General features: G+C 45.2%; 2 protein-coding genes across 5 annotated transcripts; one reads left to right on the forward strand and one right to left on the reverse strand.

Annotated features, from left to right (window-relative positions):
* The first annotated feature begins 237 nt into the window (after positions 1-237).
* On the forward strand, positions 238-5,296 carry LOC120663051. Of its 3 annotated transcripts, XM_039942083.1 has the most exons (4): positions 238-325; positions 842-1,032; positions 2,053-2,358; positions 2,611-5,296. In XM_039942083.1, the coding sequence occupies exons 3-4, from the start codon at positions 2,259-2,261 to the stop codon at positions 4,998-5,000; spliced, it is 2,490 nt and encodes an 829-aa protein (XP_039798017.1). In that variant the 5' UTR covers positions 238-325; positions 842-1,032; positions 2,053-2,258; the 3' UTR covers positions 5,001-5,296. The 3 variants fall into 3 exon arrangements, with proteins under 3 accessions (XP_039798017.1, XP_039798018.1, XP_039798019.1); XM_039942084.1 differs by having other exon boundaries at positions 842-2,358; positions 2,586-5,296; XM_039942085.1 differs by having other exon boundaries at positions 842-2,250; positions 2,586-5,296.
* A 3,062-nt stretch (positions 5,297-8,358) lies between these two features.
* On the reverse strand, positions 8,359-10,238 carry LOC120663052 (EPIDERMAL PATTERNING FACTOR-like protein 2). 2 transcript variants are annotated; one of them, XM_039942087.1, is made up of 4 exons: positions 9,794-10,238; positions 9,663-9,691; positions 9,179-9,547; positions 8,359-8,749 (listed from the first exon to the last, which is right to left on the reverse strand). In XM_039942087.1, the coding sequence occupies exons 1-3, from the start codon at positions 9,900-9,902 to the stop codon at positions 9,224-9,226; spliced, it is 462 nt and encodes a 153-aa protein (XP_039798021.1). In that variant the 5' UTR covers positions 9,903-10,238; the 3' UTR covers positions 8,359-8,749; positions 9,179-9,223. The 2 variants fall into 2 exon arrangements, with proteins under 2 accessions (XP_039798021.1, XP_039798020.1); XM_039942086.1 differs by lacking the exon at positions 8,359-8,749 and having other exon boundaries at positions 8,947-9,547.
* Positions 10,239-14,650: the final 4,412 nt, after the last annotated feature.

Here is a 14,650-nt window from a genome sequence, read left to right on the forward strand (position 1 = left end):
ACACGTGTCCTCGCTGTCCGGGCTGCAACCAGGACCAGGCCGTTGACACCTGAGGTTGAGTACCAGGATCTAGTGCAATTGCTAAGTGAAGACTCCAAGCATGAGGTTTTGAAGAATGGCGTGAGGCTTGGAAAGCAATTGGTGGAGTTGGTCGAGGGTGAGGAAGCAGCATGGGCAATGCTCGCCGGCTTTTGGGCGGAGATGATTTTGTATGTGTCGCCTTCGAAGAATCTGAAAGGTCATTCGATGGCCATCGCCCGCGGCAGCGAGCTGATCACGCTCCTCTGGGCGTTGCTCTTCCATGTTGGGATCGTTAATAGGCCGGGTGAGCCCGATTTCACTGCAACTACTGCTGGCGTTGTTTGATACATGCGGCTCCAATTGTATCATGCAATGTTCTTTTACCATACTTCGTGGTTGGTCTTGTTGATGTAGTCTCTGTCCACATTATGTTTGGAATTTTGGATTATTCTCAGTTGTGGTGTGTACTTAATTTGATGTGTAGAGTCCTTTTTACAGGATGACCATTGAATCCATTCGAGATGTGGCACACCTTTCTAAATTTTGATATTCTTGTGAAAATTGTATCTTTGTAATAATAAGTTGGATCTGAATTGTTTCAGGCCTAGGTTGTTGTCCTATACTGCTGTGATGCAATGCAAAAATAGTTTCTGCACTCGTATTTGTGTGTTTCCTAAACATAGATATATTGCAGTTTTGATTGATTCTTTTTATGAGCAGAGAAGTGAGCTTGATGCCTCATATATGCTTGCATTGCATCACGGACCCACGGTCATTGTTTTTTCTCTTTTCTTTTGACATCTGCATTTTTATTTGTCAGATCTGGGGTCCGGACGCGCCCCATGCCGGCGATGATGGCATTCATTGCTGCCACCGGCCGGCGGGTCTGCCACTCTGCCTTGCTTGCGGTCTTCTTCTTGGGCGTCGTCTCTGCTTCTCCAGAGGCAAAAGCATGGCGTGTTGGGCAACAAGGGCACTGTACTGCATCACAAGCTAGCCTCCTCATGCATGGTGAGTACTTTGATGAGGTGCTTGCCGTCCAGCACAAGACTAGAATGAGGAATGTTTGGTCCAGAGCTGCTGGATGTTCGCGTCGACTTTTTGCTGGGCTAGTGGCCTTCCCCTTCCATTGGTCCTTGAACAAAGTGACTACCGACTAGTGAATACTGACTATCCCCAGATGCCAACACCGAAAAGAAAAAGAAGGACGTACGGCACGGTTAGCTTTTGGCCAGCCCAAGGTGCTGCAGATCAATCATAACAGGAAATCGTGCATCCGTACCAAGGCTCCCTGAATAATCAGGACCAGGATTACATTAGATGCATGGTCATGGTCCCTCGAAGATATAAGGCTGTTGCAAGCTAGCAAAGCAAAAATTAAAGCAGGAGGCCTAAAGCGTAAAGGCGAAACCCATGTTTGGCCTTTGATGCTCCTGCTGTACTACTACCCAGTGTATATTATCATCTAGTCTATCTGTACCTTCAAGAATTTTTTTTCGACCTATTGCAGTAGCATAAAAAATGTCCCCGAAACCCCTTTCACAAATGCCATTCGTAGTGTTAGAATTACTAGTATATGCTATTTTTTATAATGGTAGAGGTGCGTAATTTATATATGGTATATAGATTGAGAGGGTTCTTTTAGACTATTTTTTATAATGGAGGATGTGATTAATTTTTTAGAAAACTTAATAGGTCAATGCATATTATCATCAATGAAGATTAGAGTCCACCAGTATATTTCTCATTTTTATGAGAATGTATAGGATTTATCTTTTTTTTTTCTAGCAGGTCTCATGACGATTAAGTGAAGGCTCTAAAAGGAATATCCAATTAATAATAGTATGATAGATATTTTTCTTAGATAGAGCTTATCTTCCACAATTCTTAGTTGTTGCTTTGGAGTTTATTTTTCATCTGGTGAGATAATTGGTTGTTAGAAAATTACATAACAAAAAAACTAGAAAATAAGAACTCAGTCATTTCAAACATAAATTTCCCAAACATGTGAAAATCTCGGCCAATTTTCAGTCTAAGGGCGTGGCAATCATCTTCAAGACATGGGAAAGAGTACCTAGGTACAAACAGTCAAAGCAGACTGCATGTGGGCAAAGCTAGATTCTTTCGAAAGATACAAAGTCACTGGCCGGGCCACACGGAATAAAGAAGCGCACGCCTCTTCGACCTGAACTGCTATGGGATGTGGATGACAGTTGCAATGCCCTTCAGGTTGATGCATGCTTACTCTTGCATATGGCCTCTCATCTGCACAAGCCTTTGAGCTATACATGGGTGAGGCCATTGCATGCGCAGCTAGAGATCTCCACCTAAATTATGGTAACTCCAAACTCCTTTGACTATTAATTTACTCTTTTGTATACCTCATAAGTAGAATCCGTAGGCAACTTTACTGGTTGATGCTAATACAGTTGTTGCTTTTCTTATTACACACCAGCCAGCTTCTAATTACCATCGGTTTTTACTTAATTACTACTGCTGTGCTAGCACATATGCATGAGTGTTATTTCTTTTTGGCTCTAATGAGTTTGTAATTTGGCAATCAGCTAATAGCAGGCTCTATGGATCCAGAGAGACCTACCGGGATGATCTGCTCCAATGCTGCAATGCAGGAACAGTTGCGCTGCCCCAGCCTCGCTGTGGCTGCCTTCTACGACACCATGGAACGGCAGATATGGCTGGGGAACGCGCTGCTGCTCACGGGCGCTGCCATGACCGGAGTCATGGTCGGGATAGGCAGCTATGGCCGGCGCTACCGCCACCACCGCTTCACCCGCTTCATCTTCCTCGGAGCCAACACGCTGTTCCTGCCCATCATCTCCTACGTCGTCTCCACCCTCGGCAACAACTCCAATGACTACGTCAACCGGCACAAGGACCGCATGACGACCTTGGCCGCCTTGTGCGACTCGGTGTTCCACCCCTGCATGATCATAACATGGGCGTTCCTTTTCCAGATCGCAGCGATCAATACTACCTCGGTGGTCGCCATTGATAGCAGAGAGGGTCGTAGGGTTCGGCCTCCTCCGGAGCTACTTCTCAAGGGGGTCTGGATCTTCTACCTGGGTGCTAGCATCACAAAGAAACGTTTCTTCCATGGGCTCTTCCGCTTCTCATCTAGTGAAGACCACGAACCGCTCACCCTCATCTGTTCAAAGATTATGTTCACTCCCTTTGCTCTCGTGTGTGCCAAAATTTGGCTCAAATGTTACTCATTTGGAAAGGCCAGGAAATCCTTTGCACTAGGACGCAATCCTAGTCTTGTTTTTGGGTATATGCAGCAGCTACAACGACAGCAAGGGAGATGCGGATGGAATGGTGAGGATGAGCTTCCTCCTGCTCTCTTGGTTATGGGAGAAGACAGTAGGAAAGTGGAGAAGCAACCTTGGGGGTATGTGTTCAGCGAGATATGGACACCGGCCATTGACAGCACCGGCTTGGTGACCCTTGACAGAGTTTGGCAGTTGGACAAGATGCTTCCGACATCATCAACACCAAGCAGACCAAAAGACCTATGCCTGCCCTTTGCATTGTTCAAGTTGCTGAGGTGTCGATTCGCGAGGTACGACCTCGCCAATGTTGGGCTCAAGTTCTTCTGGAGCTTGTTGCTGAAGGACGGCGAGCATGACAGGGTGTTCAGGGTAATTGCAGACGAGCTCTCGTTCCTTAATGATTACTACTACTCATCACTCGCAGTATCCTACTCCAGGTGTTGGCTACCTATCCTGAGCATCCTTATCTCACTCTTGAGCATGGGTTACTGCGTCGTGGCTGCATACTTCATCGTTGTGTTCGCAGCTCAGGTGCACAAGCAAGGCCGCAATCAAATCCACTATGTATTCTGGTGCAATAAGCTGCAGGCCGTGAGCAAATCTCGGTCTAAAAAGTTTGGGAGCTTGTACTTAGATGTGGTGCCGGAATTTCTGCTTCTTGTTTTGGTCCTAATTGCTGAGGTGAGGGACGTGACTTCCTACATCTGCTCCAACTGGACAAAAGTAGCCCTCATATGCCACTGTGTAAAAACTGCCGCTTTGCAACATCCACTGGGAGTGCCTAAATGGATTGTTAGCCTTTTGCTGCAGTGTAGATGCAAGATAACGAATCACTGGGATGAAAAAATAGGCCAGTGTTCAGTACTGGTGCTTCACCCAACTGCAAGGACAACCCTGCTCAGTCTTCTCAGTCGTCTCTTCCATTTGCCAGATCAGAAGACAAGGGTCGAGGTGCCAGTGGCAGTGAAAGTTTGCATTGTGGATGCACTTAGAACCGCTGCCAGCAGCAATGGGTGCCAACTAGGCAATGGCAGAACATCTCTGCACCGGAGCCAAGTTGGAAAAGGCTTCCTCTGGGCCTGCAATGGCAAGAGCACATCTGACACCATACTTACATGGCACATCGCCACATCCATTCTTGAGGTGAGGCACCCTTTTCGGCATGATGATCAAGAGCATGGTTCTTCTCCAGTTTCAGATCAACGAAAGATTGCTGCTACCCACCTGTCAAGGTACTGTGCGTACCTTATGACCTGGTCCCCAGAGCTTCTTCCTGACGAGGAAGCATGGAGCAAGGGCCTGTATGAGGCTGTCAAGGAGGACACTGTGCGCGTCCTTGCCGATCACGCCATGACGGGGCCGCCATTGACACCTGAAGCTGAGTACGAGGATCTGGTCAAGTTGCTAAGTGGAGGCTCGAACCATTCGGTGGTGAAGAATGGTGTGTTGCTCGGAAAGCAGTTGGTGGAGTTAGTTGAGGGCGAGGAGGCAGCATGGGCGATCCTGGCTGGCTTCTGGGCGGAGATGATCCTGTATGTCGCGCCGTCGAACAACCTGAAAGGGCATAGGAAGGCCATTGCCCGCGGCGGTGAGCTGATCACACTCCTCTGGGCGCTGCTCTTCCATGCTGGGATCGTTAGTAGGCCTGATGGAACCGGCAATGCTGCCACCACTGGTGGAGGTGTGTAATGGCCGGCCTAATTGTTGGGTTTTTGCTAGTGTGCAAAGTGTGCAAGCATGCTTCTTGTTGATGTAGTGTGGCAATAACACTACTTTCAGCAGGGGACTAGGGGAGCCCTATTGGACCATAGAATGGATGTCACCTTTCACAGTAATGACATTTTTGTGAAACTGTATCTTGCTAGCTAGGTTCAATATGAAGTGCATGTAAATACGGATTCACAGTCATTAGCAGTCTGGTTCATTGCTTTTCTCTTGTATAGCTGTGTAAATCCTGATAATACAGAGGCTGGAATACGATTCAAGAAATTTGTATAAACTCAATGTGAAAATCTTGGATTTAATAAAATTTCCCTAAGAAAAATGACTGAACGAGTGCGATGCAATCCAGAACTTGTTTGTATATATGGATTCGGCCAAGTTTGTTTCTGGATTAACCAATGGCGATTCGGCCAAGTTTGTTTCTGTTACGCAACATGATGGGCCCAGTTGTTGTTTAGGTTCAGATTTTTCATGGGCTTTTACCTTGGGCCTTCTATTGGTCAATGCAGCCACCTTTATCAGCGTAAAAAAAAAACACCATTACATCCCAGTCCCAGCCATCCAAATCCGGATGAAATTTGAGACCAATTTTGGGTGACCAGATACTCAGAATCAGTCAGTTTTTTTTGGTAGATAAAGAGGCAACAGAAGGGAAAAAAAGAGTGAAAACCGCCACTGAATCAAACCAAAGAGTCTCCCTCAGGCAAAACAATTGAGACACACTTGAAAAATGTGCAAGCCAATGCAACCTGGAATTGATCCTGCATCGCTTTGGAAATAACAATGATTGTTTCAAAGCTCCAATAATCTTCAGAACGCCCGTGTCCCATCCCATCCCAGCCCTTTGGTCGCACGCGCCTGCCTGCTTGCGGCTGGCGGCACGAGCTAGGCAGCTAGCCAGCAGGCAAGCAGCAGAGTGACGCAGCCGCCATGGCCGGGCAGGCAGGACGAGTCCAGCTGGGGCATCTCTATCTCTATCTCTATCTCCATCTCTATCTCCATCTCCATCTCCATCTCCATCTCTATGAAAGCTGACCCTGCAACCTGGCCAAAGCCAAAATCGAAGGCTCGCTAGGCCACGTCGCTCTTATTTCTCACCCGTTCGATTATGATCTAGCGGTTAAACGGATTACCACGCTCGGCGACCTTACCGTTGTTTCCCACCGCCGCTTGGCCTCCTCGTCCTACCGCCGCCTACGTCCGTCTACTCCGACCTCCATGGCTTGAGGAGAGGGCGCTCCATCCGTTGCGCCGCCCCGGCGGTCGCAGACGAATCGATCAGGACGGCGACGAGGCGGAGCCGCGAAGGAAATGGGGAACATCGTTGTGTTCGCGAGCCTAATGCTGCTTAACTACTTCCCCCAGCATCCATTCCTCCTTGTGTCATCAGTCACTAGGCAACGACAAGTTCAACGCGGCGTGTGGCGAGGGAGTCAATTCCTCCTCGCCGATGTCCACTCTACTCCGGCAACCCTCGTCGCCCTCCATGCTAGCTTCCGTGGACTCTGGTGTTGGAGCTCACGCCGCTGTCTACTATCTCACTAGTCGTCAACTCCATTTGCTTGCGACAGAGCAGATAGCCTCGGTGCCGGCCAGCCGCAAGTCGTAGCGGCGTCGCCTCCGCCACAGGGTCGAGAACGCGGGAGCCTGTGGGCGCTGTCGCCAGCCCCACCTCCACGGCTCCACGCATCTAGTTCCAGCTCCAGCTCCACTCCAGGTTCTGTACTCTCCCCCACCTTGTTGTGAGGACATAAGGCAAGCACTACATCAATCTTCTATACCGCAAGCAAGCTGGTTCGGCAAGGATGTGCTGCTAGCACAAAGTTAAATTTTCTTTCCCCCGAAGCCCCGCCAAAGTGTGGTTACCGGTGACTTCCTTCATTTACTTCCATGCCCATTTACTGTTTGATGAAATGTCAATGTAGCATGTAAATTTAACTGAGAAAGCATGCTTTACCGAAGCACTCATTGATCTTCCTAAGAAAAGTGAAAATTGACAAAGGAAGCAATTATTTATTATTATGTGTCAAGTATTAGTTTTCATCCATTTCTTCAATTTCCAGCAAGAAATCTTCTTGAGCGCATTATATCTGCCTCTAGCCCCAATGTTTGCATGCTACTGGGCATTATACCGGCATGCATGCTCAGAATAATTAAGCACAAAGCCATTACTTTGCTATGTTCATTCTATTATTGCTCGATATTCAGATAAGAAGTACTGATTCAAAATCTTGTGCTGATGAGAACAAGATAATTGCTCTAGAGTTTGACATATATAACGTAGGGCAATGCATATGCCCAGGTTAAATTTCAACAAAGTAGAATCAACATGATATTAGCGCTGACAGAATTAGTACAATTGAAATAGCAACCACACAATTTTAATATTCTTAAAACTTTTGTACAATATCAATATATACCATTATACATAAGACATGATTGAGTACTGTGAAGGATTACATTTGTAGTGATTCGTTTTTTTGTAGTGTGCTAATCAAATGATTGTGTTGCACTACACGTTGCTGGATATGACAAATATAGCAATTTTCTGTCCTTTGTAATTTCCTGGGATATAACAAAGGACAAATAAAAGGAAAACCAACTAAAAAATTGTGAAATGTCTGAACTAACAGTATCCCTTCTTATTAGGATTTATTCATGTCAGTCCATAAGAAAGTGATGACTGATCGTTAGCCGAGGAGACAGCCACGAGGGAGCCAAAGTCCAAGGGGATGCTCGGCTCCATGGACCATGACTTTTGGGACTAACATACAGTTTGCAACTTTGCATAATCAGAAATGGTCATAATTCCATGAATGACACGGATGCTCGGAGAGGCCTGCTACAACATTTCTTCAGAGTATTGATGTTTATGAATAAAGCTAAAAGACATTTCTTAAAACATTTGGCTTCTATATTGTTTTGATTATAATGAAAATGGACTCCAAAAACCACTCACTTTACCAGTATCTCAATTGTAACATACAAATCTAAAAAGGCTGGTCCACTCCAATGAGGGCGCGGCAAAGCGCGCCAGTGTTTCTAGTGAAAGTGAGAGCACACCTGACACACACCACACAAACACAGGCAGCCAGATGCTACAGGAGGCTGAGATGGCCTGATGCTCACATGCATGGAGACAGGCACAGGCGAAGGAACGGCATCCACCGGGCCGCCCGGAGCTACCGTCCGTGGCGCCGGTCAAGCGCTAGAGCCCCAGCCGCGCCTTTGATTTTCCAGTGGTCCGCCGCCGGCCGCTGCCTCGTCGGCGTCGATCGCCCAGCACAAAGATCCAATTATTGGATGGTCTGTTGGCTTGTGCATCTTTTTTTTTTTGAAGAAATTGGCTTGTGCGTCTTCAAACAGATGCCTAAGACCATACCCATTATCTTGAAACTCCAAGCAACATTGTGAACGGAACAGTGGAGAGGGATTTGGGTTTTTACTACTTGAAGGCAAATACTAGACAGAAAATCGTACGCAGTTGCTCAGTAGTAGTCTGTAGCAATGGCAGCCACCTAACAATCTGGCGCAGTACGCCGGCCACCATGGAGTGCATCATTTCTCCGAGCTAGGAGTACCTCGCACATACAAAGAGCAGAGAGCAGGTGTTTGTTTGCCATTGTCCCCACGCACTGCACACCAGTGACTTGAATGCACTGATTAATCGCCTCCACCTCCGAGTCAGCACCAAATCGGCCGCATTCAATGCCAAACTGACAAACACCAGATGCATGTTGCCGAGATTAATCACTTGCTTTTTAGATCAGTGTCAGTGCACAATTTCATAGCTCAGTTATCTAAACTGTGAACTAGATAACTGTTTCAGATGGATTTCATAGTAATGAAACTCTCCCCATATCCCATGAAACTCCATCATTTTCTCTCCTTATCGTAATAACAAAATTAATAATATTTATCCATTGAAACCCTCCATGAAATCTTCATTAAAACTGGGCTTAACTGTACAGCAAATTTGATTTGCAGATCCAAATAATAATCTGAATTTCCCCCATCTTCAATCTCACTGGGACAAAATTTAAGGGAGCAATTGCTGTGGGGGAAGGAACCAACGCAACCCAGATGAAGAACAGGAGGAGGATGAACATGATGGGAAAAAGAAAGAAAGAAGTGGTTTTGTTTACATTTTCTGCACAGCAATGGCGAGTGCATGTGTAATGTGTTCTTGCTCATGGATCCAGGATGGTGCCTCCACACCTGCATTTCCAGCTGAGCGGCTTGTAGTTGGTGATGTCGTCCACCCTGTAGGTGAACATGGCGGCGCGCATGGCGGCGGCGGCGGCGGCCACCACGCGCTCCTCCTCATCTGCAGCGCCGGTGGATGCGGCGGCGGCTCTCTTCTGACGGCGATCCTGCGGCACGATGGGCACCTGCACCGCCTCGCAGTGGCCGTAGGACATGCACACCCTCTCGCACCTCGGCGGCCTCGACCCGATCAGAGCCCTCCATCCTCTCATCTCGCCTCTGATTGCTGCTGCATCCTCATCCTGAGCCTGATTCAGCATCACCCACATTTCAAACAAAACTAGTAAAGTGGGCTGAAACATGTAAACAACAAATAAAGATAAAGTGATCCGACAGCAAGATGGAGATGGACAGCAAAATTACCTTGCCGACACCAACCTCTAGTAGGCTCCCTGCAATGGCAAAGAGGTAGTTGGTAATAATCAAGCTTTCCAAGCAATGTGATGTCACAAGAGCAATGGGTGAAGGGGGAGAAAAGAAAAAAAAAATCTTACTGGCATCTGAGTGTGCTACCTCCATGGAAGAGGTGAGGATGAGGAGGATGGAGAAGAAGAGAGGCCGCGGGAGCGTGTGAACAATGCTGCAATGCAAGGAATGGACCATCTAGCTCGTATGTGTTCTTGCTTGGAGACAAGTGATCGAGAGAGTGAGGGAGTGTGGATTAGGGAACGAGCGAGACTAATGCAGAATCAGAGGGTGCTTAATTATTAGGTAGCTGCTTGATCTGAATCTTCAAGGCCTATGTGTGTCAGATTTGCAAACTGGTTGGGTGGCTGAGGAAAGGAGGGAGGAGGGAGGAGAAGAGAGGAGGGAGAGCTAAATAGGATAAGGCATTTGCTATTGAGAGAAGAGAAGAGAGCTAGGAGACGAGATCAGATGGGAGGTGGTGGGATAAGCTAATAGCTAAGCTGTGGGTAGCAGGCAGGCAGAGCATCGTTGGCGAAGCTTTCCAGGTGGCCGCTGCATTCACAGAAATCATGTGCAGTAAGGCAGTGACCGCTGCCTGACTGGTGCTGCATTCACGCGTGTGTCCGGATGCGCGCGTGTGCGTGCCCGTACGTGGGGGACCTCCTGCATGCGTCTGCCCCAGGGAGTAGGGATGAAAGTAGGAACGAAAAAATCCCGTACCGACCGACACCGTATACCACATATACCGATCAAATACCGTTTTTATAGGAAAATTCGAAATTCGGGAAAAATCCGGGAAATTCCGGTAAATACGGAAACGAAATCGGGTGAAGCCTTTTCCCAACCGAATTTTCGGTTCCCGTTTTTTACTCGGAATTCCCGGATTCTTCCCGTTTCTTCCGGTTTACTCATAGGTTCAGTAATGTCGCTGGCCCTCAGTCTAATTTATTAGCTCACAAGCGCGTCCTGTATTGCTCCCTGGCCAAGGCGGGACTAATCGTGGTGCGCTTCTGCTGCTAGCGCCGTGCGCTGCACTGCCAGCCTTGCTGCCCCGGCTGCCCACTCCTGCATGCAGTTGGGCCAGTGGCCACGGCCTGCTAGCCACACTAGGTAGTACTCAAAAGCTATGGGCCAAATAGCTGGAGCTCGTGGTCTATGCATAAGTATTATACTGCTATAACAAAGGAAATATATGTTATGATAATTTAATATGTATAAAAGGTAACATTCGTAGTTATATCGATTCCTCTAGTGCCGATATGCATGACAATAATTTGAACCATGTCTGATGTATATCATATTCTTTTCTTTAATTGTTGTATCATATTCTTATGCCCTAACCTGTGAGCACTAATGCCCTTGCTATGTGAACTCTATTGTGGTGTTAATTTATTTACTTTGGACTATGGTACTATTTTCCTTTATATTATGTATGGTTGTAACCGTTGTATCGAGTCAAACATTCGAAGGGGTTACATAATTCGTTATTCCCGCTTTTGAGTACCGATTTCCGATCGTTATCGACATGATTCCGATCGAATTGTACCGTTTCCGATATCCCGCATAACCGATTTTGTTTTCCCGACCGAGCTTTCCCGTTTTCGTTTCTGTTTCCGAATAAAAATGTAAAAACAAAAATGGTTAGGGTATTTTCCCGACCGATCCCGACCGTTTTCATCCCTACCAGGGAGCACAGGGAGTGTTTAGTTCCTAGCCACATCTTGACACACATAATTTTCCATAACCTCACTGCGTGCCCGTAAGAACTAATTAGAATTAACTAGCTTATCAACACGTGCTCCTGTAAAAGTTCATTAATTATTTTAAAAATAAATAATGCAACTAATAATTATAATCATCTATCTCACGCACTTCCATCTATTAAATATTCTAAATATACTATAAAATATATATTTATTATAATATAATCGCAATAGATTTCATTTTCATGTCCATGTGTGTTTGATATATATTTAATTGAACTATTTATTTATGAATTAGTATTTTTATTTCTTTCATCGTACATGAATACATAGTAACACTTATCGTGAGTAGCATTTTTATATAAATAATAAAAATATAATAATAATAATAATAATAGAAATAGTAATTTAGAATTATATTGATATACTTGAATATTTTACTATAATTATACAATTTAGATTCAGATTTAGAGGTTATTTTAATTTTTAATAATGATATAATTGGATAATTTATATACAAATTTAGGGATCTTTTTGCATTATTGGTTTAATGGCATAGCTGGATAATTTACACGAACATTAGGGGTTTACTTCAGATTTTTTTTATAATGGCAGTGGGTGTGTAGGTTAGATACATGTTTAGGAGGTTCCTTTAGATTTTATTCATAATGAAAGGATGGGTAGTTTAGATATATGTTTAGATGGTTACTTTAGTTATTTTTATAATGACAGAGATGGGTAATTTGTTAGAAAAGATAACAGATCCAGTTACTATTATGATTAGAATAGTCAGATGAATGGCCAAATAATTTTGATTTTTGTGAGAATTTTTTAGACTTCTCTATTTTTCTAGGGTACTCACCTAGGATCCTAGGTGGCTTCACATGAAGTCTTCAAATTTACACGAACATTAGGAGATTACTTTAGATTTTTTATAATGGCAGAGGTGGGTAATTTAGATACATGTTTAGGGGGGTTATTTTAATATGTTTATAATGATAGAGGTGGGTAATTTAATAGAAATGATAACAAATCTAATGACTATTATGATTAGAGTAGTCCAGATGGATGGTCAGATGTTTTAGATTTTTGTGAGAATTTTTAGGACTTCTCTATTTTCCTAGACTGTCCACCTAAGATTCTAGTGGCTTCACGTGGAGGTTTCAAAGGAGTCTCCAATTAATAATAGTAAGATATAAAAATAGAACTTATAACTAATAATAATAATTATTATCTATATCACATATTTTTTATCTATTAAATATCCTAACACATATTTTAAAATATATATTTATTATTATTTATTTACAATAGATTTGGTTGTGGTTGTGTGCTTGTGAGCCTGTTTATTTGGTTCGTCGCCAAGGCTGCCACAACTAAGAGCGCGTTTAGTTCCCAAAATTTTTTGGGGAAAATTACTGTAGCAATTTTCAACCGAAGACTAGGAGGACTAAACATGATCTAATTGTAAATCTAATTACACGGATGGACGGGAAATCGCGAGATGAATCTATTAAGCCTAATTAATCCGTCATTAGAGATTGATTACTGTAGCACAACATTGTCTAATCATTGCATAATTAGGTTCATTAGATTCGTCTCGCGATTTTGCCCGGGGGTTGTGGAATGGGTTTTATCAGTTATCCATATTTAACACTCCTAATTAGTGGTTAAACATTCAAAGTTACTGTAGCACACGAAAATTTTTGGGAACTAAACGGGCCCTAAGGTTATTAGACACTAGCATATCAAGTCGTGCTAATGTAAGGACTTTGCATCACACCTCCATATGTGTTTGATTCAAGACCGAGCTGGCCCGACATGTGACTCGTGTTGTGCCTAGGCCACTGCCTTAGCTGTGGGCCGGCACGGTACAACCTGATGAAATGCCCGGCACGATCCTGGCCTGATTAATAGCCGGTCCAAACGAAAACACCTACACCAGCCCATATACTACCATTCCAAACCCTAGCTGCCTAGGTCCTCTTCTAATCCCAGTCGTCGCCATCACTCCTTTCCCCTGGCCTCCTCCTCTTCCCGCTTCGCGTAGGGTAGCCGGTGTCGCCCCCTTCTCGGCATCGCGACCACCTCGTCGTCTCCCCTTGTAGCCGTGCAGTGCAGCAGCTTAACCGCCCCTTTCTTCGTGGCCACGCAACGTCGAGCGGTGCAGGATGGCGGCGAGGTGCGACCGTGCGTGCGGAGGACGGCGACGAGGCGAGGCGAGGTGAGGTCGAGCATGTGGGGAATGACTGCAAGACACGGTCGCGTGGGGAGCGGACGGAGATGAGGCGAGGCGAGGCTGAGCGGGCTGAATGATGACGAGGCACGACCTGATGTGCTGTGAATGGCGGCAAGGTGCGGCCGGGTGGGCTAGGGACGGTGGTGAGGTGAGGTGCGGTCGGGCAGTTTAGGGATGATAGCGAGGCAAGACACAGTCGGGGTGTCACACCCGATTTATGAAGGCAAACCGAATGCATCTCATATGTGCGCCAGGATCAGTTTACACACATATGATTAAACATAAAGTGAATATCACAACTAGTGCAAGCGTAAAGAGAGTATTAAAATCTTTATTACAAAACCGAAAGTCTAAAGCGAATAAATAAACGTCTAAAGAGTAGCAGCGGAAACTTCTTCAGCACAGGCAGATGACTGGGAGACATACGTCTAGAAATCCTCGAAGTCTTCTGGAAACTCCGGGCAGTTGTTATTACGGTCTGAGCAGCAAGTATGCAAGGGTGAGTACACTTATGGTTGATACTCAACAAGTGGTAGGGAAACAACTATAATATATGCAAGGCTATTTCAAGGAATAGCTGACACGATTTTAACTGCACTCAGCAATTTTAGTTGATCATATTTTATTAGCAAGCATTAACTAGATATAAGTATATACCATTAAACCCACAAGATAAGCAATATATGAAGATATACAACATAACCATAAGTAAAACATCGATTTAGATCAACTTCAGGTTCAATTATCATGTGAGGGTCCAAGCCGCTCTTGACCGTGAGCACGGCTAACCGGTTAGTTTTAACTCTGCAGAGGTTGTACACTTTCACCACAATTCGCGTAAAAGCTCCGAAGAACTTTAAACCCAACCATGCAAGTGCGGGCCAAGCACCATATCACACTTCCTTAGGTATGACTGCATAGGGACGCTACGAGGCCTTTACAAAGATTCCCTAACCTATGACAACCCGCTAAGGTTTCAAGCCAAAGTAGTCATAGCACTG

The sequence above is a fragment of the Panicum virgatum genome, chromosome 2N (genome assembly GCF_016808335.1).
Source record: "Panicum virgatum strain AP13 chromosome 2N, P.virgatum_v5, whole genome shotgun sequence".
NCBI classification, from domain to species: domain Eukaryota; kingdom Viridiplantae; phylum Streptophyta; class Magnoliopsida; order Poales; family Poaceae; genus Panicum; species Panicum virgatum.

Excerpts from the sequence above, each read along its gene's own strand:
- LOC120663052 (XM_039942087.1), bottom strand. The coding sequence starts at position 9,902 with ATGGTCCATTCCTTGCATTGCAGCATTGTTCACACGCTCCCGCGGCCT. Across the intron at positions 9,692-9,793 it reads GGTAGCACACTCAGATGCCA|GGAGCCTACTAGAGGTTGGT; the intron begins GTAAGATTTTTT and ends TTGCCATTGCAG. Across the intron at positions 9,548-9,662 it reads TAGAGGTTGGTGTCGGCAAG|GCTCAGGATGAGGATGCAGC; the intron begins GTAATTTTGCTG and ends ATGCTGAATCAG.
- LOC120663051 (XM_039942083.1), top strand. The coding sequence starts at position 2,259 with ATGCTTACTCTTGCATATGGCCTCTCATCTGCACAAGCCTTTGAGCTA. Across the intron at positions 2,359-2,610 it reads AGATCTCCACCTAAATTATG|AGAGACCTACCGGGATGATC; the intron begins GTAACTCCAAAC and ends CTATGGATCCAG.